Source organism: Mesoplodon densirostris, chromosome 11 (genome assembly GCF_025265405.1).
Source record: "Mesoplodon densirostris isolate mMesDen1 chromosome 11, mMesDen1 primary haplotype, whole genome shotgun sequence".
NCBI lineage: Eukaryota > Metazoa > Chordata > Mammalia > Artiodactyla > Ziphiidae > Mesoplodon > Mesoplodon densirostris.
The window spans coordinates 57,330,985-57,358,704 of record NC_082671.1 but is presented as its reverse complement, the minus strand read 5'-3'; the positions used below and the strand labels follow the sequence as shown (position 1 = coordinate 57,358,704).

Here is a 27,720-nt window from a genome sequence, read left to right as displayed (position 1 = left end):
GAAGTAGCAATAGAAAGAGAACCCCTTACTACCTGCAGACATGAAGGTGGAATGTAAGCCAGGGTGCGAACCAAACCTGGCAAGAGCTGCCATCCTGAAAACCAGGTGGGGAGGGGCTGGATAAAGACAGAACATTACCTCTCCTGCTATTGGCCAAACCAAACACAGTAAGTAAACTAAGGGAGCCTGGTGACATGGAGTACGGTTATCAGCATCCCAGAGTATACAGAGATGGGTAGAAAACAGTAGACTGTGGATCTCAGGGACAAACCAAGAAACACCAGCTCATGTGCCAAAGCGGAGAAGCTTCCATTTCTTTCATTGAGGGGAGGGAAAATAAATTCATTTATAATGAGGTAAATAAAACTATGTTGTATATATTTTAATTTATGTCCCCCAGTAAGAATCAAAACTATCATAACCTGTTCCTTAAAAACAGGAATAATTTTTATAGAAAACCACTCTTGATTTGATTTGTTAAATCCCAAATGGGAAGGCCTGGAAGAGAAGTGTGGCAATGAGAATAAAGACAGAAACAAAATACAGCAGAAGGGATGCAAAAATTAAGACAGAGAAAAGATTATAGAGGAAAAGCAATTATGAAAGATGCATCCCCAAGATTTCCTATAACCAAAATTATAAATTGGTTCAAGAACGGCTCTGACAAATTCACAAATAACAGGTCTATAACATCTTAATAAGAAAAATTGAAGATGAGTCTTGCTTGCATTCAGGAACACCTCGCCATCAAAAGGCACTATGAAAGGGACCAGGAAACAGCATACTGTCCTACCGTAGTGACCTCACAGTGTCACAATCAATGAACTAAACCTAATATTAGGCTTTTAAAATATCTCATTGAAGTCTGCAATTCATTAATGTTACATATGGAAGCATTTTGAATAAATTCAATTCTTTAGGTTGTAAATGTGTATTATGTCACACAGGGTCCATAAGGGCAAATCCTACAATGTCACGAGTTATAGGTTAGGTTACAGTCTCTACTGGGGGAACATGCAAATCAGGAGTCAGCAGCACAGAGGGGACCTGAAACTGTTGGACATGCATTGGGTCTGTATTCCAGTGGAGGGACCCCACCCCACTGTTGTTCTCTTATAGGCACACTGTCAGTAAGGAAACACAGAAGGTTCAGGCTGTCTGAGTTATAAGTCAGTTATTTCCAGTTTTCTGGGAAAGCCAGCTATGCAGCACTGGGGGCCTTTGGAGCTCAAGGGAAGCTGCAACACCCCACACACCAGGAAAATGAAGCTACCAACCCTGTAGTCCAGACAAGCCAGAAGGAGCCCCAGGATCACTTCTGAATAAGTCTGCTCATTAGATCCTGTGTGATAATTACCATATTCTCTTCCCAAAATCTAGTAACAGCACTGTCAAAAGAACACTGAACTATGCAGACTTTTTGGTTTAATACAATCTAACATTTCTTACATTCTCAACTTCTAAAGTTATGTGATTATCACAAACCTACCAGTGATTGTTTTGTTCATTGATAATGTTTTTAAAATGGTCAAAATTAATTTTAGTCAATCTCTCACCAGGTTTTCTTCACAACATTTTGCACAATTCCTATTCTGTGAGCTCTTTTTACTATAAATATTTTTTATGCTGTGCTGCCCTCAATTTACATAACAGATGTCCACCTAGAATCAAGCATACCAAGTTTAGAAAAAAGCAATATGCTTTAATTCCTTAAAATTGTTTTATAGTTTGTATATGACAAGTGTTTTCATGAATACAGAGTTCAGAGTATTTTAAATTCCTTTCATACCAAACATTTTAGTAGCAATTTAAATATTGCTTCTTCCTTATATAAACTGTTATTAGGCCATGTTTTTCAATACCTTTGTAATTATCAAGTAGAGAATTTGATCAGCATTCACATAGGGACTCTAATCAAAATTAATTTCACAGTTATTCATGAGGGTGGGAGTTCTTGTAAACTGTCATGCCCAATCAGAATTACAATACTCAGGTCTGAGGATCTAATGTAAAACATGGGACTGTAGTTGATAACACTGTATTATAGAATTGAAATTTGCTAAACGAGTAGAACATAAATGTTCTCACTTAAATAAAACTTAAGTAATTAATTGAAGTGATAGATGTGTTAATTAACTAGTTGTTTGGAATCCTTTCACAATATATACATATATCAAATCACCACCATGTACATGTTAAATATCTTAGAATTTTGTCATCTATACCTCCATAAAGCTGAAAATAAATAAATGAATGAAACAATAATGTTTTATTAACATTAAAAAAACAATATTCAAGTGTTTTATGCTTGCTTATTCTCAACTTGAAATTGTACACAATCCTTGGTATTCTATACTTCTTCTATTGAGTATTACCATATGTATTCTCCCATGAAAGGCAGAGATGCTTAAACACCCTTATTTTTTACCAGAGGCACAGAGATTTGGAAACCCTAATCATCCCAAACAGCTGACTCTGGAAATGGAACCTCACCAGGGTGACTTGGTCGTTTATGCATTTGTTTGCACTACAAAAGGAAAAGAGAAAAGCCTGTTTGCTTTCTGATACTCAAGAAAATTTTGCATGTGTATGGATTTGGAGGACTAATCCAAGTAGAGGAGCTCATATCCAAGCTGAGGCCACCAGTCACACTGGGGAGGTTGTTGACAAGTAGCCCAGATTTTGCAATTTATCCCAAAGGGTAAATTGATTGTTCATTAAACAGAAGCTTCATCAAATGATGCTATGATTTAGTTTACATATAAAAAGCTATATTCTTTACTTAACATTCACAAGTTGCTTATGGATTAATTAGCCCATCTGCCACAACAAATGTATTCATACTTTTTTTGCATTAATTGTTGAAAAGTTACTAGTTTTCTCCTATTCACTTCTCTCTATCAATAAAATGGAAAATAATTTTTTAGAAACAAGACACTTTTTTCATAGCAGTAAAAATGTGTATATTTTTCAACTTATCAACTAAGTTGATAAAGTAAGTGCAGGGGTGAGAGGAGGACCTTCTCTGGAAATGGCTTCCCACGATTAGTTATTCTTTTAGTCACTTACCATCCATTTATTTGTTAGTTTGTCTGAATGTCTTAGAACTGCTTCAGGTTTGGCATGATTAAGGCTACTCCTTCCACTTGCTTCCAATCCCAAATCTAGTTTTTATGAGGATAACCACATGTCTCTATTTCTCCTCAACTTCTATCATTGGCATCTTCCTTTCCTCTTTTATGCTGCTACCAGTTCTGATAACCTCTTTATCAATAATGTGCCTGATTTCTCATTTACCTCAAATCAGGTAACTTAATCACTATTTCAGAGTCCAGTCACCCCATTCTGGGGCCGCAAGCCTCTTATCAAACAGCAATTCCATGAGTCTTTTCAGTTATACTCTAGTTGCTAGGTAGCTTTAGAACCAAATCAGTTTTGGCCACAGTTCTCAAAAAGCCAGATGTTAGAGTAATAGAGGGAATTATCTTATATACTTCTCTTGTTTATTATGACACTCTAACCTTTCACTCATTCCATTTAACAAAAAGAAAAAGGTCTTTTTCTCTACACCCTGCTTAAATCAAATCACCAGGCTTCTTGAAACCCTTCCACATGTACACTTTAAAGCACACCCCATAATACATTGGTATATCTTTTTTAATTTTCAAATTACCTTTCATTTCCTCCCATCAATTTTGCTCCCAACAGCCTTCATCCAGTTTTTTTCTTCTGAAAATCAACTTCCAGCGCTTCTGCTTCCTTCTGTTTACTAGGCACCTAGAACAGTTTGGATCGACACTCTTAACTACCTGTATTAACTGGAACACATTTAATAGACGGCTTCTCCTTCTCCAGTTTCATTTCACATATGTTGTCCATACAAAACCAAGATTGAGACAGGGAGGAAGGAAGAGGGAAGGAGGAGTAAAGGGAGGGATGGAGAGAATATGATGGAAAATAAATAGAATGATAAGGATATGGCACCATGAAATACCAAATACCTTGTTGGTTTAGGATCTAATCATTTGGAAAAAAACAAAGTTTTGCTATTCATTTATTTGTTAGTTTACTACAGAATTTTTCTATAGGATTAAAACCTCAGGTATTCTTCCAACATTATTCTTCTCCCTAGCTGAAACTGATGATAACTGAGCAAAGCAACTGACAGAAAATCCCAATTAAAGCTAATCTTTTTTCTGTTGTGAAAGGCATAATTTATAAAAGGGTGACCTTTTGGTAGGCTAACAGTATGTTGATGAACTTCAAGTGAAGTGAAAAAAAAAACTGTTTTGTATCATCAGTGCTTACATTTTCTAAGGGATCACATGGGGCAGCAGAGCCTTTAAAGGTCATAGACTTCTTTACTTCGAGAGATATTAAATAGCTTATGAAAATAGAGGTCAGCTACATGATAACTGGAAGAAAAGAGTGTTCCCAATAGGGAAGTAAGATACTTGAGATTATATTGACTGTCCTTTTTTAAGACTGTATTTGATTATCTTAAAGGAAAAAAAATGAAATTTGCATATAAATGCCATGATTGTAAATGAATGAATGTACAGTTCTTAGAATCAATAGCTGTTGATCTTGCTGTATGAAAGCTAATATCTGCATATACTAAGCATTACAATAAGAACTAATAATTTCACAGCCTAAAATACTCTCCAGCAATTTTTATGTTTCTGCAGAACTTTTTATACTTTTCGGAACTTTGCAAAAATAATCTTATTTACCTTATTGGAACATAAAATAAATAATCATTATCAGTAAGGAACTCACTTTTTAAAAATTATTCTTGCTTTGAAGATCACTAAAACAAATAAGAAACAAAGGAATATCAAGACTAGATTGTAGACAAGGTACTGAGCCACCTTGGGGAAGAAATAGAATAATGGCATTTGTCTGTTCATTATTTAATGACACACAATTTATGCATTAGTAGGATTTAATGTATGACTGGAAGAAACCATGACCACAAATTATTTTCCCCTTACCCTCAGATATTGCTTGAAGTTCCTTCAAAAAGGGCTCTGTCTTCTTTCATTCTGCCATTGTTAAGAGTTACTCCAGATGCAAGGTTTATAGGAAAAGGTAACATTATTGACATAATTCCAGTAGATTTTAAATAGTTGATAACAGATTGTGACCGGGAGTTCTTTTCAGAGAAGGAAAGGTATGAAATCTTGTACGAGTGAATATTCACTAAGTCGAAGGGACACCATGAAGCAGGAAACATGTGGACAAAAGGGCAATTCTTCCCTAACACATAGATACTGACAGAGCAGTATTATCTGTCACAGGATCATCTTCCATAACCCTGGAATTTATAAATACTGACCACAATATGAGACACAGAGGATGACGCTATTCATCATGAGAGGCCAGATTTTAGGTTGTGCTTTTCCATCCTGGAACTTCTCTTATCATTTGCTGACTGCAGGTCTTCAGGAGTGGTGGCCTCAGCCCAGAGTGCCTGTCATCCAACAGCAGCTCAAGGAATGAATGCTGGTCAGTAGATGTCCCGCGTTCACATCCTCCTGTATGCCCAAAGTCATCAAGCCATTCCAAGGTTGTGCCAGAGAAAACTCAGTGGGAATGTTTAAGTTTAGTTTGTGGAGAAAAGAATGAGAGAGTAAATGCACAGATTAGTGAGTGTGCACATTGGTAGGTACACACCCAAATCTCCAACTGGTGTTTCTTACTAGTTATTCGAGAACTGTACTGGGTCGTATGGTGCTGGTGAGGAAACTTAATTGCTCAATTTCTGAAGGCACATTAACTCTTTCAGGGTCGATTGAGCAAATTAGCTCCTCCAGGTCATTAAGCCTATCTCTACAGGACATGATGATTTCTACCTGGCATTGTATCATTTACCCCCAAATGCCCCACATTTGCTTTGAGCATGCACATATTCTTTGTCTATTCAGGGAGATAAAATGTGCTCATTTGAATGTCAGCTAATCACTCTCTGGCTGCAACTCAGTGATTCCCTTTGCTTCTTTTGAAGGCACCCAGGGATCTCTAAGGATTTATTGGTGCATAGCAGTTATCAGAGCCTCACCAACAGGCGGGTAGTTTAATTGTCTAGAAATGGTATAATTTCAGGGGGTTTGAGCACAGTACTGTACTCCCAAGTATGTCTTCCTATTTGCAAAAGCCAATATTATTGATTCATTGTGGGTGGGAGTTTTGAAGTTCTTTCAGGATTCTGTAGTCCTTTATGAAAACACAACTTCCACTAAGAGGCTGTTATCAGGACCTATTTTAGGGAAATAAATTGATGACAACTTGAGAGCAGTCTCTGTACTGCCTCTCAAGAGGGTGATCAGAAAAGAGTGTGGCTGTTTTGGGTGCCAAAAATGTGGGGGAACATCAATGGCCCTAAATAAGCAGGTGTGGGAGAGTATCACTAAAAGAATAATTTTTATCTCCCAAACGCCAATGGTTGGCCCAACTGAGAAACAGTGATGGAGGGCAAAGACAAACATCACCTCTTCCTCTGTTATGTCCAGGGCTATGCTGGATAGTCATAAACTGGTATAAATGAAAACAGGCAAGGAGGCAAGGGACATGGTATGCTCACTCAGAGGTGTTTTAGAGCAGTGCTACTTTCTTGTGCGTATAAATCAACGGGAATCTTGTTGAAATGCCAGTTCTCCTTTAGTAGGTCTGGGATAGGGCCAGGGATTCCGCATTTCTAATCTCTTATGCTGCTGGCCTATGGACCGCACTTTGAATAGCAAAGATTTAGGATAATATGCACGTGAGCAATAATTTGGTCTTGGATAAAAATGATGAATATGAAAGAAATTTGACAATATCCCCCAAAATTAGATTGCAAGTCAGTAAGACTGATTAAATATTGAAAATACCACCAAGAGATTGATAGATCATTTTTTAAAAAGGATATACTTAACATTTCTACCTAGCTGAAGATTTTGAACATTTGCTGAGGCTTGTGTACTGTTTAAGTTTTGAAATCTTTACTAATAATTCTGACGATGTGCTTCCTAAAGGTACAAGAAATAACTGTTTTCCTAGTATCCTTCACTTTCCCCTGCTGATGAAGAGTTCAATAAATGTCAATGTCTGATTAAATATTCCTTTACAAAATTCATAGCAGAGCTGGTGTAAGCCTCCCCTGCCCACCTTTTTTTAATCTATCATGACAGTCTCTCTGTTCTTTCCTCTGAGATGAGCAATGTCCTTTTATCTTTGCAGGTCAATGGGAAGGATCTCTCAAAGGCCACCCATGAGGAGGCAGTGGAAGCTTTTCGAAATGCCAAGGAGCCCATTGTGGTCCAGGTGCTAAGGCGAACACCTCTCAGTAAACCAGCCTATGGGATGGCCCCAGAAGTGCGGCTTGTGAATGCCAGCACTCAGACGGACATCACCTTTGAACATATCATGGCCCTGGCCAAACTTAGGCCACCCACCCCTCCAGTGCCTGACATCTGTCCATTTCTGCTCTCAGACAGGTATTTTTCTGTCATTTCTCCCAAAGCCATATTTGTTGTCATTTGTCCTTGAAAGTAGGTGTTGGGAAGAAACAGTCACTGTAGCAAGTTGACAATTATGGAGACAAGCTCCCAGTTCTGTCTGGAAAGTGTCTGTAACTGTGTCTCCATCCAATTAGTTCTCAGCTGTCCTGCTCTTACTTTTCCTGACCTGCACTGTTGTTTCAGCTCAGGAATCATACTTGCTGAGATGCTGAGTGAAAAAGTCTGGCTCTGATTCGTTCATCTTCATATTTCCAGTCATCACAAGCCTCACACAGCTCATGAGAACTGGTCAGGGAAATAGCTTTTCTCACCGAAGCTGCCAAAAACCTTGTTAAGACAGACCCAGAAGTGGCATGTTGGCACTATATTCTTCTCTGTGGGTCGCCTCTCTCTCTTTTTCTCTTTGCTTTTCTCTTCTTTAAAGGAGACACTAGGAAATTTATTAAAGTGCAATTATCCAAAGGAAGCAATTACCTGATATATTGAGACTTGAACCAAAGATCCTGGCTGTCCGAGAGGAAGTATAGAGCTACAGAATAAGGAATTATTAAAGGAATATTTCTTTTCAATTTTTACCTGAGTTAAAGGCAGTTAGAGATAGTTTATTCAAATAATGCTACCCTTGCAGCTTTGGAAGTCTGTTTTGCTCCACACACTTTGTTCTGTGAACTTTTAAGCAAATATTTAAACATTATTGAGAGCTTGAAATATAAGAGCAGTAGTCTCTTTAGCCTGCATTTTCACTGCCTACTGCAATCCATGCTCCATTTAGTAAAATGTACACTTGGTCATGACACCCACCTGCCCTTTAGTGGCTTCTGTTAAGTCCATCTCAGTGGTCCACACGTGTACATTAGAATCACCTGGGAACTTTGAAAAGCAATATCAATGCAATGCCCAGATCAATCCCACCTCAGGCCAAAACCCAGGCATTAGAATTTTTAAAAAATTTCCCTAGGCAATTTTAATGTGCAGCCATGCTTTGGAAACCACTCTTTGAAACTTCAAGTTCCAGGAGGACAGGGGCTCTGTTTGTCTGACCTACGATTCTAGTCATCTATCTCTTACTTATTAAATAGCCCCTTGTGTCAAGCACTGGAACTAGGTACTGGGCATAAAACTGGGAACAAAAGATAAATCCACTGCCTCCTAGAGCTTATATTCTACAGGGGAGATGAAAAATACACAAGCAAACAAATATACAATATTCATTAGTAGAGTGTGACACAGAGTAGCCATCCAATAAATACTTTCTTGAATGAATAATAGTTAACATTTATTAGCTAGCTTAACATGTTTTAGGGAGTATTCCAAGTGTTTTACAATTATTAACTTATTTATTCCTCATAAAAACATTCTGAAGGCGTACATTATATTATTACCATCCCCATGTCACAGATGAGGAAACAAATGTAATTGGCAAGGTCATACAGCAAGGAAACAATAGGGCCAGGCTCCTGAGCCCAAGAGGTCTGACTCCACTGCCCACTCCCTTAACCAGTACGCTGTGTCCTTCCCAAGTCCTACAGACCATAGCTGAAAGGTAACCTCTTCTAGCAGACTTCTTAGGACTGTAGTAGGTACTCTCATAGTGTCTCTATTTTCCCCTTAATTACCTCACTATATTAAAATTCCCACTTTGCTGCTCTACCCAATTAAAAAGACGCCAACCGATTTCTAGCAATTGGCATAGGGCCTGGCATCTGGTAGATACTTGGTAAATGTTTACTGAATTAATAAGGTGTTCTTCACAGCAGGACTTCCTACTTACTAAGTCAAAGACCAGGGAAACACATCAGATGCCCCACATAGCAGGCACTGATGTTTTACCAGTCCAAATGGGCTTCTCAACAGGGAACTCTGCTTATATTATGTAACAACCTAAATGGGAAAAGAATTTGAAAAAGAATAGATACATGTATATGTATAACTGAATCACTTTTCTGTACACCTGAAACTAACACAACATTGTTAATCAACTATACTCCAATATAAAATAAAAAGTTTAAAAAAAAAAGCCAGTCCAGCTTTAAGCTAGGAGGGTTCACCTGTTAGACCAGCAAGCAAGATACTAACTGTACTGCTTTTGCTATTTGTGTGAAAATTAGAGAATATTAGAGTATAGTGAGAAGAGGCTGGTAGAATATTTACACTGACTGTGTGAGGGCACCAGGATGAATCTCTCTGGCATTTCAGCTAGTGATGAGGGGACTAATTTATGCTACTAACTCCAGTTTTTTCATAATGTCCAAAATGGCTGGGCTTAGAGGTCTCACCTGAAACCAGCTTGGTTAATTGCACTTAAGCCTTTTCACTGACTTGGAAATTCTAATAGAGGACCTCATGCCCTTTGCTGTTCAACTGTGCTTAGCTTTCATATTGTATAATCTATAGTGTCTCTATCATGGCATATAGCAATTTGAAAGGACTTCTATAAATTATGTAAAACATTTCCCAAAAGTTAAAGGATACATAGAAGTAATATACAATGCCTTGGGTCCTCTTCATTTCCTTCACTCCATCAGTTCTCTTTGTCCTGAGAAATTTTCTAAAGGGATTATGAAAACCTGTGGCTTATAGGAGTTTCCAGTGAGTTATCACCATGAACGTTCTTTAATATTTGTGGACATGCCCTTTATCAAAGAGGGAAAGATGTGGGTTATGAGGGAGAATGAGGAAGGAAATCTTAAGAAATGGGGGCAATGTGAGGACGATTTACAATCTGAAAACCACAGTGCCCACCCTACCTGCACATCCACGGGTTCCGCATTCAAGGATTCAACCAACCTCAGACTCAATTTTTTGGGGGGTACAGATAACAACTTTATTTGTCCATGCCAGGATTAAGTTGCTTAACAGAGAGACAGAGGTGGTGGGAGGTTGGCATACACAGCACCATTTACGTCGAGAAGGCAGAGCATCACTCCTACCATGGTACCACAGCCTTCATCCTCCTCCCTCCTGAAGTGCCCCTCGCAGTCAGCAGGCCCCTGCCCCACACCCACCAGCATCACGTGCTACCGTGCTTCTTCCCCGCACTGTCCCAGTACAGAGCCCACCACGTCTGGAAACGTCTGTCTTTACATTCATCTATCCACTGGGTCCCTCACATGGCTCCTGCGAGGTAGCTGGGATAGCCTCAAGGTTGGAAATAAAACTAAAGTTTCGATGTTTTGATCTGGGGTTGGTTGAATACTCGGATTTAGAACCCAAGGACACGGAGGGTCGACTGCGCATTTAAAATCAGACTTCAGGGGCTTCCCTGGTGGCGCAGTGGTTGAGAGTCTGCCTGCCGATGCAGGGGACACGGGTTCGTGCCCCGGTCCGGGTAGATCCCATGTGCCACGGAGCGGCTGGGCCCGTGAGCCATGGCCACTAAGCCTGTGCGTCCGGAGCCTGTGCTCCGCAACGGGAGAGGCCACGACAGTGAGAGGCCCGTGTACCGCAAAAAAAAAAAAAAAAAATCAGACTTCAGAACCGGTTTGAGGCTGTAATTAGGAAATTGGGAGTACTTTGTTATAAAATACCCACCTTTGGGTAGACTTCAGTCTCAAATGCCATACACCGACGCATGGCGCAAGTCCATTCGATGGAATGGAAGGAGGCCAGAGCATCAATATAGCACCACGGCGGGGGGAGGTCGCACATCCGCCCCTTCACAGAATGAAGCTCGACCGTGAGCCATTATCTTAGTATTCTCTCAGAAAATCAAATTGATGGACTTCATATAGGGGGAGAAAGAAAAGCAGTTGCTCTTTCTGCGGTGTAGTTCATTTAAAGGCTAGATCACTAAAGGTCTTATTGGCGAGCAGTGAAAACTAAAGTGAAATTCTAAAATTAGTTTTAATCTTGGGAACAACGCTTTTGATCCATTCCTATCATATTGCTACATTCCCCATAGCTGCCATTCTCTTCATCCGATGGAGCATGAATTTTATGAGGACAATGAGTATCTTTCCAGCTTGCCTGCTGATGCAGACAGAACAGAGGAGGACTTTGAATATGAGGTAAGATCATTTTCACATCACTTCACATTTCTTCATGAAGTTATGGTTGAGGCGTTTTGCATAACAAAGAAAAAATTAATTTATTACTGTGAGAACTCTATTGTCTATTATATATCTAAGGTAAGAGCTTTTAAATATTTGTTTCAGCTATTTGGCACTAGTATTTTAAGTATATTGGAAAAGATTTTTATAATACAAGCCTGAAAATAATTTGCTCACATTTTTGTTGCTTTGTATAAATAATATTATGGCATCTACATTTTTTTTCTTCTTTTTGTAATATAAGAGAATTTCCAAGTAGAGTTTGGAAAAGAAATTATATTTAAAACCGAGACTGTATTTACTATTTTCATTCATTGTGTAGTATTTTGATTTTAACTGATAAACTAAATCTTATATTATTTTTATTCCCCTTCACATATTCAATTTTTTTTTAATGACTCAAGTACTCTAAAGAGCAGTTTCCCTGACTTTCTAGATTGAGAGATGACCTCATGTCCTTTGTTGTTAAACCATGTTTAGCCTTCACACGGTACATGTCAGAGTATCTGTACTGTGTTATGAAACAACTCCAAAAGCCCATCTATTAATTACTTAAAAGCTTTCACAAAAGTTAAAGAATTTATCCTAATATTTCCTCTGCTTCTGCAGTCTATAAATCTTTGAAAGGTTTCAGACTACTCTGACATTTGGAAATAAAGTAGATTGAGGAGGTAAAGAAGCTCTGGTAAACAGGCAAAGAACCTGTGATTACCTGCCCTTTTAATGCTTTCGATGGTATCATATAAGTTCAGCAAAATGTTCTTTTCCATTTTACAACCAGGAAATCCTGAAATCTCTTCCCTTAGGAGGATCTGAAATCAAATAAGGCCGATTCAGTGAAGCTCACCTAAAGCAAATAGATGTTTATTTGAAATCTTGCCCCTGCAAAAGTCATTGCTGGGGATTACAGAAATCATTACTTCTTTCCAGCCAGAATTTGGAAGGGTGTGCGATGATACCTAGTATCTGAGTTGATGGTTTTGTTGCTGTTGTTCATGTTAATTTCTTATCCCCTCCTCTCCATTAATTTGATTGAAAATTTTATTTTATAAATCTGCTTAAGTACTAGTATATACTGAAATAGCCATTAAGTTTTGCCCATTCATGCAAAATAAATTACAAAGTTGAGTCACTTATCCAAATAATTCAAGATTAAATGATGTTTTTCTTTCAGTTAATTAATTGCTTTGGGTTTGGGGAATGGATTTATCTAGATCACTTCAGCTTTTTATTTCGTTTGTGCTTTAAAGCTTTATAGAAATACATCTGTGGGGCTTCCCTGGTGGCTCAGTGGTTGAGAGTCCACCTGCCGATGCAGGGGACACGGGTTCCTGCCCCAGTCCGGGAAGATCCCACATGCCGTGGAGCAGCTGGGCCCGTGAACCATGGCCGCTGGGCCTGTGCGTCTGGACCCTGTGCTCCGGCAACGGGAGAGGCCACAACAGTGAGAGGCCTGCGTACCACAAAAAAAAAAAAAAAAAAAAAAAAAATCTGTGTGCTAGGGGAGGACATGGGAGAAAGACTTGCTTAGGCTAAGTAGATTCACAGTAAAAATTCTTTAATTAATTAGCATATCTTTGACTATTACAATACAGACAGATTCTATAGTGATGACTATTGCTGAACTACATCCTCTTTTCTGACCAATGTCAGTCCCTAGTAGAGGCCAGCATCAGTGTGATGACAGTGGTAGATGCTCAGACAGGCCTTCTGTAGCCTGCAACCTCTACTAATCACACCGCCATAGTCATTGCTTTGCTGTCAGCTGTGATTCTCTTGCCAAAGTCACCTTTCTGAGTTACTGAAATAGAGAATATTCCCATGAAATTTAAATAAGGAAGAAGTTACTGTGACAGGCTTCAGTCTTGAGAAGGGATACATTTGAGAATATCTGCATGGCTAATAGTAGGGGTGGAGGCACTGGGGAATACCCCGAGGATAACTGACCAAGCTTAGGAGAGAATGGCTCTACCCAGTACACCTCAGTCTGTGATGCTAACGTGGCAGAATGCCACACGCCATCCCTCTTGTTTGCATCAGATGAGGCTGTGAGATCTAGTCAGTCCACTGCTATCACCAGAGCTGACTGTGGACAGGGAGATTTAGAAATGCTGCCTTTACACAGTATTACACTTAGAAGCAGGCTGGTCAAGTGTTTCTGTGACAGGCTCAGATGACCCCAGCTCCTCCATGAACTCTGTTATAACCCAGTAGCTGTGGGAAGGCAGTGAATGCAGTGGTCCTTCAGGACGGACCTGTTTTGTGCTACTTAGAGAGTATTATGGAAAACAGAGGTCTAATGGCCAAACAGAGGACTTCATCTCAGAAAGAGATACTCATTCCTCTTCAACCTAAACATGAAAACACATCAATACGCAATCAGAAAAGTAGAGACAGGACTCCTTCCCATCTGCTTTCATTCAGTTGTACCATAAATATTTAATGAGCAGTTAAAAAAATATGCCAGGTTCTTATCTAAGTTTGGGATTGATGAAGTCTCTGCCCCAATGGAGTTTAACCTTTAGGAGAAAGAGATAGACAAGAAACAAGTAAGTAAAGACATATTATATCAGATGGTGATTAACTGCTAGTGGACAACAGCAATGTGGGTAACAGAGGAAGGAAATGCATGGTGTTGGGATGAGGTGTTGCCCTCTTATACAGGGTGGTCAGGGAGGGCCTCTCTCTTAAAAGACCTAAAGAGAATAAAAGAGCTAGCCATGTGGATTCTGAGAGAGGAGCTTTCCAGACAGAGGGAAGGGCAAGTACAGAGGACCGGAAGCAGGACCACAGCTGGTGGGCTCCAGGAACAGCAGAGGCCGGTGTGCTCTGGGGGCAGAGGCAAGGGTGATGGGCAGCGGTAGATAGTGAACTCAGAATGAGTAGCTGGTGGAGAGCAGGGCCGGGTTCTGCAGCCCTCATAAGATCCCTCTGCTGCTGAAATGAGCTTTAAGATGGCAAGCAGAGCCTCCAGCAGAGCCTCCAGCAGAGCAGTCGGAGGAGACGGGGGAGGCTGGAAGCTGACCCCTGACAGAGGCAGGGGTAAGACATAGTCTGAAAGCACAGCATTCATCCTGGCCCGGAGGGCTTTGCCTGTGTGTCTGCACTTCCATTCCTCGCCTCGTAGCTTTAATATAGTTTGTGCTAGGGTGGGTTTTTTCTTCTGACTTTTCAAAAGCAAAATATCATAGGCCAGAGTGAAACTCAGCTTCTGGCATCCACTGGAACTAGCATAATAAATCTACTCTTAAAAGACAAAAAGAGTACAGAACTGAATTTCTGAACTTGCTGAAAAACAAACTATGCAACTATTTAGGCACCTTTTTAAAGGCCTACTTACTATTGACTCAGTGAACCAAAGGTGATCTGTCTATCTTGTGAATACATATTTAGGGACTTTAGTGTGTGGATTATTGACCCAATAGACCAAAACAGATCTGACTATCTTGTAAATACATATTTAGGAACTCTTTAACATGAAGATTATTGCATTGATAGATGGTAACAGCTCCCTTCAGAGCCATGATAGACAGCAAATGCTTCTTTGGAGATATTATAGTCAATGTGTCAATGCTATGGTGACTCTGTTGTGTTAGGGACCACTACGAAATTTTTATGACACCCATATCTCACCATGGCCTATCACCACTTTGCCTCAGAAAATTATTTGACTGGGTTTTAAATTTCCCCCCATTGCTTCAGAAAAGTCTCAGCAGACCAGCCTGTATTAAAAGACTCACAGCTTGAAATTTGATCTTTTTAAAAAATGATGGCACTGTTTTCTAATTAAAAATGTAAAGGATTTTAATTTCATTTTTGAGTGAAAAATAAAAATATCAAAATTTACACAATGCAGCCATCATAAGAGTCAGGGTGCCGACTCTTATTTCCACTGAAATATCGAGGATTAAGCACTCCTTTTTCTGTATTTTCAACTTTGTTCATTTTTTTCTTTTTATTCCTAGAGCCAGCTAAAAGTTGAAATAAATCATAGATAGCCTTTAGCAAGTCAGAGGCAGATCTCAAATCCAGCCTTTACCAGAAATAATTTAAAGGGAAAGACTTTGAGAAGACAGAGCTCTTTTGTCCAACTCCTAATAAAGGTATGTTTGCTACTGCCGGAATGCAAGGAAGACGTTGAATTTTCTGCACCATTTGCCATCAACTCTCAAAACTCAGTATTGATAGAGGAGAGTCAGAAAATTAATAAGTACAACATTTGGATAGTATAAAACATCATGTTAGCCAAGACAAGCAAGGAATTTAAGCAACATTTCTGGGCTTGGTGATTTTTATCATTTAGAAATACTGCTTGAAGTTGTTTTTATTCCTCCCCCTAAGATTAAGTTGAAGAAACATATCCAATAACCTAAATTAAGTGCACATAGAGTTGCCCTGTGTGTACATTGTCACCACTATGAAAGAGAATTTAGAAGTTTGCTTGGAGAGGATTAAAGGTAGAAAAGAGAGAAAGACAAGTATATGTCAGAGTTCTATATAATGTTAACTGAAACCCAAACTTGGGCTAGTATCTACAATCAAGAAAGAGCATTTAGCATATTAATTAGCTTCCTCTTGGCAATTCTTATGCAAAGCGTAAGTAAACCCTTGTGCTATGCTGAGAAGTGTCATTTTGCAAAATTTATTTCCCAGAGCTGGATTCCTGTGAATACGTGCAGAATGTTTGTGAGAATTTAAGTATATAATCCCTCTCTTACTTAGTTAAAGAAAAGAGAATTATGAATCAGGAAGATGTTCATTCAAAACAGTAGTTAACAAGAGGATAAGCATTAGTGAGAGTTTAATCATAACTTTTTGAGCAACTTCATGATTTGTGAGCCAACTTTCAGAAAAGTTTCCTTAGTGTGCACATATAGAGCTGTGTGGCTCCTTTCTAGGCTGTGTAGGCAGTGGCCTTACCTGTGTGTTCATCATTGCCTGACATCACCTGTCTCATAGTGGATGCTCAATATTTGTTGCAGGAATATATGAGGATTCCCATTATTGTCTGCATGGACCAACCTTTGAGCAGCACAATCCCTTTCCACCTTTTGCACAAGGGAATTGGAAAGGAGCTTGAGACCACCATGCAGTTATAACAGATATCCTCTCCCTTTCTAATAGTTATTTGTTCTTTTTTTCTTTTAAAGTTTGTACTGTTTTACTGACATCTCCCTATTTACCTCACCCCTCTAGCCCCTGAAAACCATTTTTCTACTCTCTGTTTCTAAGAGTTTGACTTTATTTTGTTTTCTTTATGTTCCACGTGAGTGATACCATGCATTTTTTTTTCTCTATCTAGCTTATTTAACTTAGCATAATGCCCTCAAGGTCCATCCCTGTTGTCACAAATGACAGAATTTCCTTCTTTCTCATGGCTGAATAATATTCCATTGTATGTATATACATACACATACAATGGACTATTATATATTATATATATGTGTGTGTGTGTATATATATATACATATACATATATATATATACCACATCTTCTTTATCTATTCATCTATTGACAAACACTTAGGTTGTTTCCATATCTTGGCTATTCTGAACAAAGGTGTTTGTTCTTTATGTCAGGGGTTCAAATTCTAGTGCCATTTTTGTTTCAGTTAAACATTTTTAAGGAAAGGGTTAAAATAGGGAGAAATAAAAAGAAATATGCAGTGAGATAGATTTTTAATGGTATCCATGAAAATTTACTTCTGCTAATCATACCTTATAAACTCATAGAATCTCATATTTGATATGAATTTGACATGTCTCTAATCCACTCCTATACACAGTTTGTAAGTTCCTCATCAAGGGATCATTCAGCAAATCTGTGAAACACTATAATGGACAGAGAACTGAGAGTCTCCCCAAGTAGACAGCTCTTATTCTTACAATCTCTGAGGAATGTATCAAGGAGTTTGAAAAGCAGTGCTAGCAGGAATATGTTTGGGTATGCAACATAACTCATAAAGAGACTATATGTTTTCCATACTCTGTGGTAGATATTAGGGAAAAGAGAAAATAGTGTGCAGAGTGTGATAGTGTAGAATCTTCAGAATTCTTAAAATCAGTGGATGCTTTATAGTTCACCTATCCCTTCCTTCCCCTTATTAGTCCCATTTTAGAATTATTAATAAAATATTTAAAATAACTTTGTACCACTTACCACTGGGGCAATAAAATCATCCATTTTAAAAAAATCATCTTAATAAGTTTCATTCTTTGGGGAAATGAATTGAAAACCAATCTAGATGAAGTGTGAACATATTTTTATTACTTTGAACATTTAAGGTAAGATGCTGTTCTGTCAGTTTGGAGTTGGTTTAGCGAAGTGTCTAGTAATGTGACACCAGCATCTTCACTTCAGTTCACCATATCAGTTATATCAGATTAAAATCCTAATCATGGAGGCCAAACCAGTCAGGTTGTTATATCCTGGGGCTTATATGTCCAGACTTTCTGTGGCATGTTTCTCCTTTATATCATGACTGTTTCCTCCCTTGTCTAGGACATTCCTCTATCTCTAGGCTATGTCTTGGTCTCTGGGGGCCAGTCCCTAGTCTGCCGTCCATCCCATTTCCCATGCCAGACCAGTACTTCTCAAATGCACTTCTCATTGGATCACTCCCCTGTCCATCATGTTGTAGGACTCTTTTCCTTGAATTAACTCTAACATTCTCTGACTGGCATTGAAGATCCTTTGTAGTCTGTCATCACCCTATTTTTCCAGGCATCTTGGGGTCAAACTCTAGCAGTGTGCTTTCCTTCCTCTGTGCCTTTACTTATGGGCCTCTTTGCTCCTGAAGCACCTTTCTCACTATCGCTTTCCCACCACTGAACTCCCCTACTACATTCTATAAATATTTTTGTCACGATTTCCTGGGTTATAGTTATTTATGTACTTATCTTTTTCTTCTAAATAGTTTTTATTTTTTTACAGAAGTGACCACTTCTAATTATCTTTATATCACCTGGAAAGCCTAGCACATGCCCTAGTTCATGGGGGGCACTCAGCAGCATTTGCTTGATAAGTGAACAAAGTATTGACCATTGCTGCTATTGTTCTTACTTTATGAGTCCTGAAAACAAATACAAAGTGTTACATGAAGGGAAGGAAGAAGAGAGCTGATGTAGAAGAGAAATTTGAAATAAAGTGTGAAAGTCTTTGGTTTTTTTCCCCATAATAATTCAGCTAACAGCCCTGTTGTTAAACAGTTAACATACACTTGTGCCAGATCATGAAAGAAGAAAATCTGGATGTTTTCGGTTGCCTTTCTAACAAAGAAGATGTGCATGTTTTACCCCAAATTTATAAGCTGGAGGACCCTAGTAAATAAACATGCTAATTTACGTAGGTAAAGAATGACTGGGGTTCAGTTTGTGTTAAGATAATCATATGCCCTGGTTTGCCCTAAACTGTCTCCATATACGAATACAGTTCAATTTTTTTTTTTTTTTTTTTTTTTTTTGCGGTATGCGGGCCTCTCACTGCTGTGGCCTCTCCCGTTGCGGAGCACAGGCTCTGGACGCGCAGGCTCAGTGGTCATGGCTCACGGGTCTAGCCGTTCCACGGCATGTGGGATCTTCCCAGATCGGGACACAAACCCGTGTCCCCTGCATCGGCAGGCGGACTCTCAACCACTGCGCCACCAGGGAAGCCCATTTTCAAATTTAATTATGAATAGCATCCTCTTCCATTTTCAAAAATGTCCTTTTGCATAATACCTTGTATGGTTGTCCTAGATTTTATATCTGTTGCGCCTTAATGGAGTCTGAGATTTTGTAATCCCATTTTATATAATCCTAATAGTACAAGCAGAGATGACTCAGAAGTTCCTAATTTGAATACCCATGTTTACTAAATTGAACAATTTTCCTAAGTCATGACTTTCTATTAAAAAAAAAAAAAGGCCTTCTTAAGAAGTGACTAGAGAGAAAATGCCACAAATTTGGAAATAGTCATCAAAGTTATTGTAATTCTTTTAGATTTCTTACTGAAAGAAATGAGATTAGTATGCCTGTTAATTGGTCATGTAATTTCATAAAACAAATATGAGGCAAATCTGTCTTTTGCCTCACTGATCATGACAACACTAAACTTTATTTCCTAAGAAAACAATGAAAAGCAAATTGAACCTTCCAAGTTGGTGATTAAACAGTGTAACCAAGGGCACATTTCTTTGACTAGGAATCTAGATATAAAATGAAGATTCCTTATGCTACATATATGAATTTTATCAAAATGCTGACATTCAGTTTTTGTTTGAAGATACTCAGTGATACACATTCAGATGATTTCCTTGCATTACTGAAAGGTGTTCGTGAAAGGTTGGGTTTAAGGTGAACATTTGCATATGAAATCATATTTTCCCAATGACTTCTATTCTGCTTTCAAAGAACAGTTTTCATAAGGACAAAGAAAGAAGAGCTATCTTTTCGAATATAAAGCAAATCACAAATAAGCATTCCAATGTTCCTTTCAGAGGCAATGTAATCAAGTGAAAGGAATCCAAACTAGGAGTCTGGTCCCAGTTCTAGCTCTGTTTCTTGAAGGGACCACTTCAATCACAGCATCCTCACATGTGAGCTCTGTGAGGCCACTAGTGTTGGTTATGGAATGATTTGTCAGCATCTAGTTCTTCCATGTAATACACAAGCAAAGTGACACAAATGCATAGTCAAATCCTTAAAAAGTTTACAAATATTTTAACATTTCAAACATATCAACTGACACTTTATGGGTTTTTGTAAAGAGAGCACACACACGTAAGGCTATACATTGTGAATCGTTGTTCTGGTCTGTACAGACTGTACAATAGTCTGGTCTGTCGTACCAACTGTAGCAAGCAGCACGCCCTCTCGTCCTGGCTTTAGCTTTAGTGTTTAGAACAAGTTAACTCATACACATTTGCCAATTCAGAATGTCAGATGCAGTCTGTAGGCACTAGAAACAAATGGTTTTATTTAAATACAGTGTTTGTTTTTTAATTAGAAAAATACAGAAAATAATTCTAGTTTGGATTTTTTTCCCACCAATTTATTATCTCTGAAAAAAATGTTGGAATCTTTAAAGAGGATGTGTTTTGTATTGGCATATCGTTCTACCTTTTCTCCCTTAAGACATAAGCTATCGGTGATGCCTGAGTTCTCAGTTACATGGTACGCCCACTGGTATTCACTATGTATTAAATAATCTAATTTAATATAGGTAAAGGGGAAACTTGCATGTACAATACAGATGGGCCAAGAATTATGGTAAATCTGATCTATGTGTTTGAAGTCCAAAATAAAAAATTTAAATATCATTATCCGTAATTGTATTACCTGAGTTAACCACAGTCAACATTTACTGTGTTTCCATCTTTATGTGCATTGTTTTTTTTCTATAACTGAAAATTTACCTTTTTGTTGGGTATTTATTTTTCCAGATTTTCTTGGCTATCATAAAAAGCTACAGTGAAGTGCTTTATCATAAATCTATCTGTATTTTTTCCAGCTTTATTGAAATATTAAGTTGGCCAAAAAGTTTGTTTGGATTTTTCTGTAAGATATGGAAAAGCCCGAATGAACTTTTTGGCCAGCCCAATATAACTGTGATATAACATTGTATAAATTAATGATATACAACATAATGATTTATACATGCATATGTTGCAAAATGATTACCACAATAAGGCTAGTTCATACATCCATCCCCTCACATGATCACCATTTTTATGTGTGTGATGAGAACATTTAATATCTACTCTCTTAGCAACTTTCAAGTATATAACACAGTACTGTTAACTATAATCAAAATGCTGTGCATTAGATCCCCGGAACTTACTCACCTTATCGCTGGCAGTTTGTACCTTTGACCCACATCTCCTCATACCCCACAACCCCAGCCCCTGGCAACCACCATTCTACTCTCTGGTTTTGAGTTTGGATTTTTTAGATTCCACATGTAAGTGAGAACACAGTATAGCCTTTCTCTGTCTGGCTTATTTCACTTAACATAACACCCTCAGGGTCCATCTACGTTGTGGCAAATGGCAAGATTTCCTTCTTTTTATGGCTGAATAATATTTCATTGTGTGTGTGCATATCATGTGTATGTATGATATATATATATATATATACACACATATATATCACATTTTATGTTTCCATTCGTGGATTGATGGACACTTAGGTAGTTTCCATATCTTAGCTATTGTGAATAATGGTGTAATGAACATGGGGGTGCTGATATCTCTTTGATATCTTGTTTTTGTCTCCTTCGGGATTGCTGGATCATTTGTTAGTTCTATTTTTAATTTTTTGAGGAGCCTCCATACTGGTTTTCATAGTGGCTGCACCAATTTACATTCCCACTAATAGTGCACTACGTTCCCTTTTCTTCCCATCCTCACCAACACGTTAGTTATCATTTTGACGATAGCCATTCTAACAGGTATGAAGTGATTGATATTTCATTGTGGGTTTGATTTGCATTTTCTTGATGATTAGTGAATTTGAGTGCTTTTTCGTGTACCTGTTGGCCATTGTATCTCTTCTTTAGGAAAATGTCTATTCAAGTCCTCTACCCCCATTTTTTTTTTTTTTTTTTTTTTGAGGTACGCAGGCCTCTCACTGTTGTGGCCTCTCCTGTTGTGGAGCACAGGCTCTGGACGTGCAGGCTCAGCGGCCATGGCTTATGGGTCTAGCCGCTCCGCGGCATGTGGGATCTTCCCGGACCGGGGCATGAACCTGTGTCCCCTGCATTGTCAGGCGGACTCTCAACCACTGCGCCACCAGGGAAGCCCATACCCCCATTTTTAATCAGATTATTTGTGGTTTTGTTGTTGTCTTTGCTGTTGAACTGTATGAGTTTCTTATGTATTTTGGATACTAACCCTTTATGTGATGTGTGATTTGCAAATATTTTCTCCCATTCTGTGCATTGCCTCTTTATTCTGTTGATTGTTTCTTATTCTGTGCAGAAAGTTTTTAGTTTGATGTAGTCCCACTTAATTATTTTTGCTTTTGTTGCTTGTGCTTTCGGTGTCATACCCAAAAAATAGTTGCCAAGACCAATGTCAAGGGGCTTTGTCCTCATATTTTCTTCTAAGAGTTTTATAGTTTCAGGTCTTATATTTAAGTATTTAATCTGTTTGAAGTTAATTTTGTAAGTGGTATAAGATAGGGACCCAATTTCATTCTTGTGCATGTAATAACCAGTTTTCCCAGTACCACTTATCAAAGAGACTGTCTTTTCCCTATTGATTATTCTTGGCTCCCCTGTCAAATAATAGTTGACCATAAATGCTTGGGTTTATTTCTAGGCTCTTCACTCTGTTCCACTGGTCTATGTGTCTGTTTTTATAGCAGCATCATACTATTTTGATCACTATAACTTTGTAATATGGTTTGAAATCAGGAAGTGTGATGCCTCCAGCTTTGTTCTTCTTTCTCAAGGTTGATTTGGCTATTTGGGACCTTTCTGGATCCATACAGATTTTAAGTTTTTTTTTTATTTCTGTGAAAAATACCATTGGAATTTTGATAGTGATTGCATTAAATTTATATATGGCTTTGGATAATATGGACATAATATTAATTCTTCTGATCCATGAACATGAGATATTTTTCCACCTATTTGTGTCTTTTTCAATTTCTTTCATGAAAGTCTTACGGTTTTCAGTGTACAGATCTTTCATCCCCTTGGTTAACTTTACTCCTAAGAATTTTACTCTTTTTGATGTTATTGTGAATAGGATATTTTTTTTAATTTCTTTTTCAGCTATTTCATTGTTAGTGTAGAGAAACAGAACTGATTACTCTATGTTGATTTTGTATCCAGCAAATTCACTGAATTCACTGATTAATTCTAATAGTTTTCAGTGGGATCTTTAGGATTTTCTGTATATGAGATCATATTTTCCACAGAGACAACTTTACTTCTTCCTTTCTGCTTTTTATTTCTTCTTTTTGCCTAATTACTTGGGCTAGGATTTCCAGTGCTGTGTTGAGTAGGAGTGATGAGAGAGGACACACTTGTCTTGTTCTTGATCTTAGAGGAAAAGCTTTCAAACCTTCACCATTGAATATGTTAGCTGTAGGCTAGTGATATTTGGCCTGTATTATATTGAAGTACATTCCTTCTATACCCAATTTGTTGAGAGCTTTTAATCATGAAAGGATGTTGAATTTTGTCTAATACTTTTTCTGCATCTATTGAGGTGATCATATGATTTTTATCTTTATTTCTATTAATATGGTGTATACAGTTATTGATTTGAGTATGCTGAACCACTCTTGCATCTGAGGGATAAATTCCACTTGATCATGGTGTATGATTCTTTTAATGTGCTGTTGAATTTGGTTTGCTAGTATTTTGTTAAGAATTCTTGTGCCTACATTCATCAGGATATTGGCTTGTAGTTTTCTTATTTTGTAGTGACTTTATCTGATTTTGGTTTTAGGGTAATGCTGGCCTTATAAAATGAGTTTGGAAGTGTTCTTTCCTCTTCAATTTTTTGGAAGATTCTGAGAAGTATTGACATTAATTCTTCTTCAACTGTTTGGTAGAATTCACCAGAAGAACCATCTGGTCCTGGGCTTTTCTTTGTTGGGAAGTTTTTGATTACTGATTCAATCTCCTACTTATTATTGGTTTGTTCACATTTTCTATATTTTCGTGATTAAGTCTTGGTAGATTGCATGTTTCCAGGAGCTTATCTGTATTTTCAAGGTTATCCAATTTGTTGAGTGTAATTGTTCATAGTAGTCTTATGATCCTTTGTATTTCTGTGATCTCAATTATAATGTGTTGTCTTTCATTTCTGATTTTATTTATTTGACTTTTCCTTCTTTTTATTCTTAGTCTAGCTAAAAGTTTGTCCATTTTTATCTTCTAAAAAAATCACCTCCTACTTTCACCGATAATTTCTTGTTTTCCTGGTCTTTTATTTATTTCTGTTCTGATCTTTGTTATGTGCTTCCTTCTGCTAACTTCAGGCTTAGTTTGCTCTTCTTTTTCTAGTGTAAAATTAGGTGGGTTTTTTTTTTTTAGGTTTTTTTTTTTTCCCCTTAGTGTCATCATTTATCACTAACTTTCCTCTTAGGACTGCTTTTGCTGCATCCTGTAAGTTTGGGCATGTGGTGTTTCCATTTTCATTTGTTTCAAGAAATTTTTTGATTTCCTCTTTTATTTTTTCATTATTGGTTGTTCAGCAGTACGTACTTTAATTTCCATATATCTGTATATTTTCCAGCTTTCCTCCTATTATTGATTTCTACATTTATACAATTGTGGTCAGAAAAGATACTTGGTATGGTATCAGTCTTCTGAATTTGCCAAACTTGGTTTGTGATCTGACATATGTTCTACTCTGGACAATGTTCTGTATGTGCTTGAGATGAAAGTGTATTCTGCTGCAGCTGCTGGATTGAATGTTCTGTATATGTGCATTAGGTTCATTTGGTCTAAAGTATACAGTTCCCCCTTCAACAGTGGGAGGTGGGGTAGGTACACCAACTGCCCCCATGCAGTCAAATATATATAAAAGTGTGTAACTGTACAATCAGCCCTCCATATCCATGGTTCCACATCCACAGATTCAACCAGCCATAGATTGTGTAGTATTGTAATACACATTAATTTTTTTAAAAAATACACATGTAAGTGGGCCCCTGTAGTTCAAAGCTGTGTTGTTCAAAGGTCAATTGTATTTCAAGTTTAATGTTGCTTTATTGATTTTCAACATATCCTTACTGATTTTCAATGTTTCCTTATTGATTTCTTGTTGATGATCTGTCCATTGTTGAAAGTGGGGTATTGACCCCTCTATTATTATTGTATTGTTCTTTATTTTTCCTTTCAGGCCTTTTAGTATTTGCTTAATAAATGTAGTTGCTCTGATGTTATATATGTATATTTTTACAATTGTTATATCCTCTTGACAAATTGACCCCATTATCATTATATAATGAGCTGCTTTGTCTATTTTAATGGCTTTTGACTTACAGTCTATTTTGTCTGATCTAAACATAGCTCTTCTTGGTCTCTTTCGGTTTCCACTTATATGGAGCATCTTTGACATGATGGAATTTGAACCATAGGAAGGCGGTAGAAGCACATCTGATTTACTTAACAGAGAAAACTAAAGCCCATGAAGGTTAAAGATTCACCTAGCACAGTTACTTATTAGAAGATGCTGGACAAAAATTTCCTCTTTTTCTTAAAAAAAATAGCAAAACATTTATTATAACAAAAATAATAGATATTCATTATTTTGTTTCCTTATTCATACTCCCCTTTGGCATATATTATACTCTTGAAAATTATACACTCTAGAAAAGAACACATACTCAATAATTCACTTTTCTTTTATAAATAAACCCAAACTAACACATCCTAAAAAGTGATCACTGGTAATTTATCTTCTGAGAGAGGTCTAAAAGTCCTAAATAACCGTTGGAAGGATACTGTGTTTTGAGGGGATGTTTATGAGTAACTAGAGAATCCGCAAACAACTATTGAGCCTTTTTGCAGCCAGGGAGTTCATAATTCTTAAAGAAATTTTTCTTCTGTTCACTTATACATGAGTACCTGCCAAATAAAGGCAGTTGTGAATTCCCTTAAGCAAAAGTTTTAAATTCTTTTAATGTTTTAAAGTTCTTTAAGTTCTTTTTTAAAAAAAAAGAACATGAGAGAATTTAGTTGGGAAATTCATAAGAAAACTGTGATTTCCCTAAGTGAAGACACTACTGTTTGTAGTTAAGAATGATTTAATCACTTCCTGTCTGATAGGCACAGAAATTAATATAATCTCTTCCTCCTAAATGAAAGTGAAAGGGACTCAAACCTTTTTTTTCTCCTTCAGATATCCCAGATGATCATCGAGTCCCATTACTGACTTTCTTCTGTGTTAACTTAAAGGTCCAAAAATTTCCAATGATATGCTTTTATTCACCTTAAACAGTTTTTAGTAATGCAATAAAACCTGATGTAGGATAGATAAACTATAGGACTCATAGTAATTCACAGAGGTGGCAGCACATGTGAATATTCAGTTAGTTTTACTCTCTGATTCTCAGAGGAGGAAATGCATTAACATTATCCCAACTCAAAACCAGACTCGCCATTCCATATGCAGGTTGTATTCTTTTTTTTTTTTTTTGCTGTATGCGGGCCTCTCACTGCTGTGGCCTCTCCCGTTGCGGAGCACAGGCTCCGGACACACAGGCTCCGCGGCCATGGCTCGCAGGCCCAGCCGCTCCGCGGCATGTGGGATCTTCCGGGATCGGGGCACAAACCCGTGTCCCCTGCATCGGCAGGCGGACTCTCAACCACTGCGCCACCAGGGAAGCCCGCAGGTTGTATTCTTTATGTCTGTCAAAAGAAGAGGAAGCCAGATATTCTCTCAGGGACTTCTCTCAGGTGTGGGGAAGTTATTTTTAGTGTCATTTCTGGTCCCTTTTCTTATAGGTCTTGAACACATGCGTAACTATAGTAGCCATATAACAAAGTATAGACTTCTGTAATATAGTAATGAAGATGATCAATGTCTTATAGATATCAGATCAATCACCTGAAAAAGATTCTAGAAGATTTTCTGACACCCAAATTATTTTGTTTATATTCTAACTGTATAAAATAAATTACCTTCATTAGGTCCTCGTTTTGTCCCTTATAAATAACCTATCCATTAATTTGGAAGAAAAACCTTAAAAATTGTATTACTCACAAATGAAAGCCTAATTATATCACTCTGATTGGAGGAAAAATTATATTTAGATATATTAGGAATCAGCCTGAAGTGGGCTCAAGTCAAACTCCACTGCTTAGTGCTTGTGTGACCTCTTGCTGCCTAAGGTTCCTCATCTGTGTGAAGAAAAGAATATTAACAATAAGTATTTCTTAAGATTAAATGACATAATATATGAGAACCTATAGTACAGTGACTGGGATATATATTCATATTTATATTTTGAGTGTGCATATTTTTATGTATTTTCCATCATTTAACCATTGTAAGTCTCAATTTCATCACCTTGAGGGACGAATAGTTAAGAAGGAAGGAGAGAGAGTTGATGTCTCCTCACAACTAGGGCACCTACCAGATGCTGGTGAGGGGCCTCGACACCCAAGGGGACGGGAGGAATCCCCGAGTGACTCGGTAGGATGTAGGGGGAGCGAGGGGGGAGGA

General features: G+C 37.8%; 1 protein-coding gene across 2 annotated transcripts in view; it reads left to right on the top strand.

Moving 5' to 3' along the window:
• PDZRN4 (PDZ domain containing ring finger 4) overlaps positions 1 to 27,720 on the top strand; it is a 366,511-nt gene that overhangs the window by 285,925 nt on the left and 52,866 nt on the right. For both annotated transcript variants that reach the window (XM_060112700.1, XM_060112701.1), the window contains 2 exons: positions 7,222 to 7,478; positions 11,404 to 11,509. In XM_060112700.1, the coding sequence (XP_059968683.1) occupies positions 7,222 to 7,478; positions 11,404 to 11,509 (363 nt within the window). The remainder of the gene's footprint in view (positions 1 to 7,221; positions 7,479 to 11,403; positions 11,510 to 27,720) is intronic.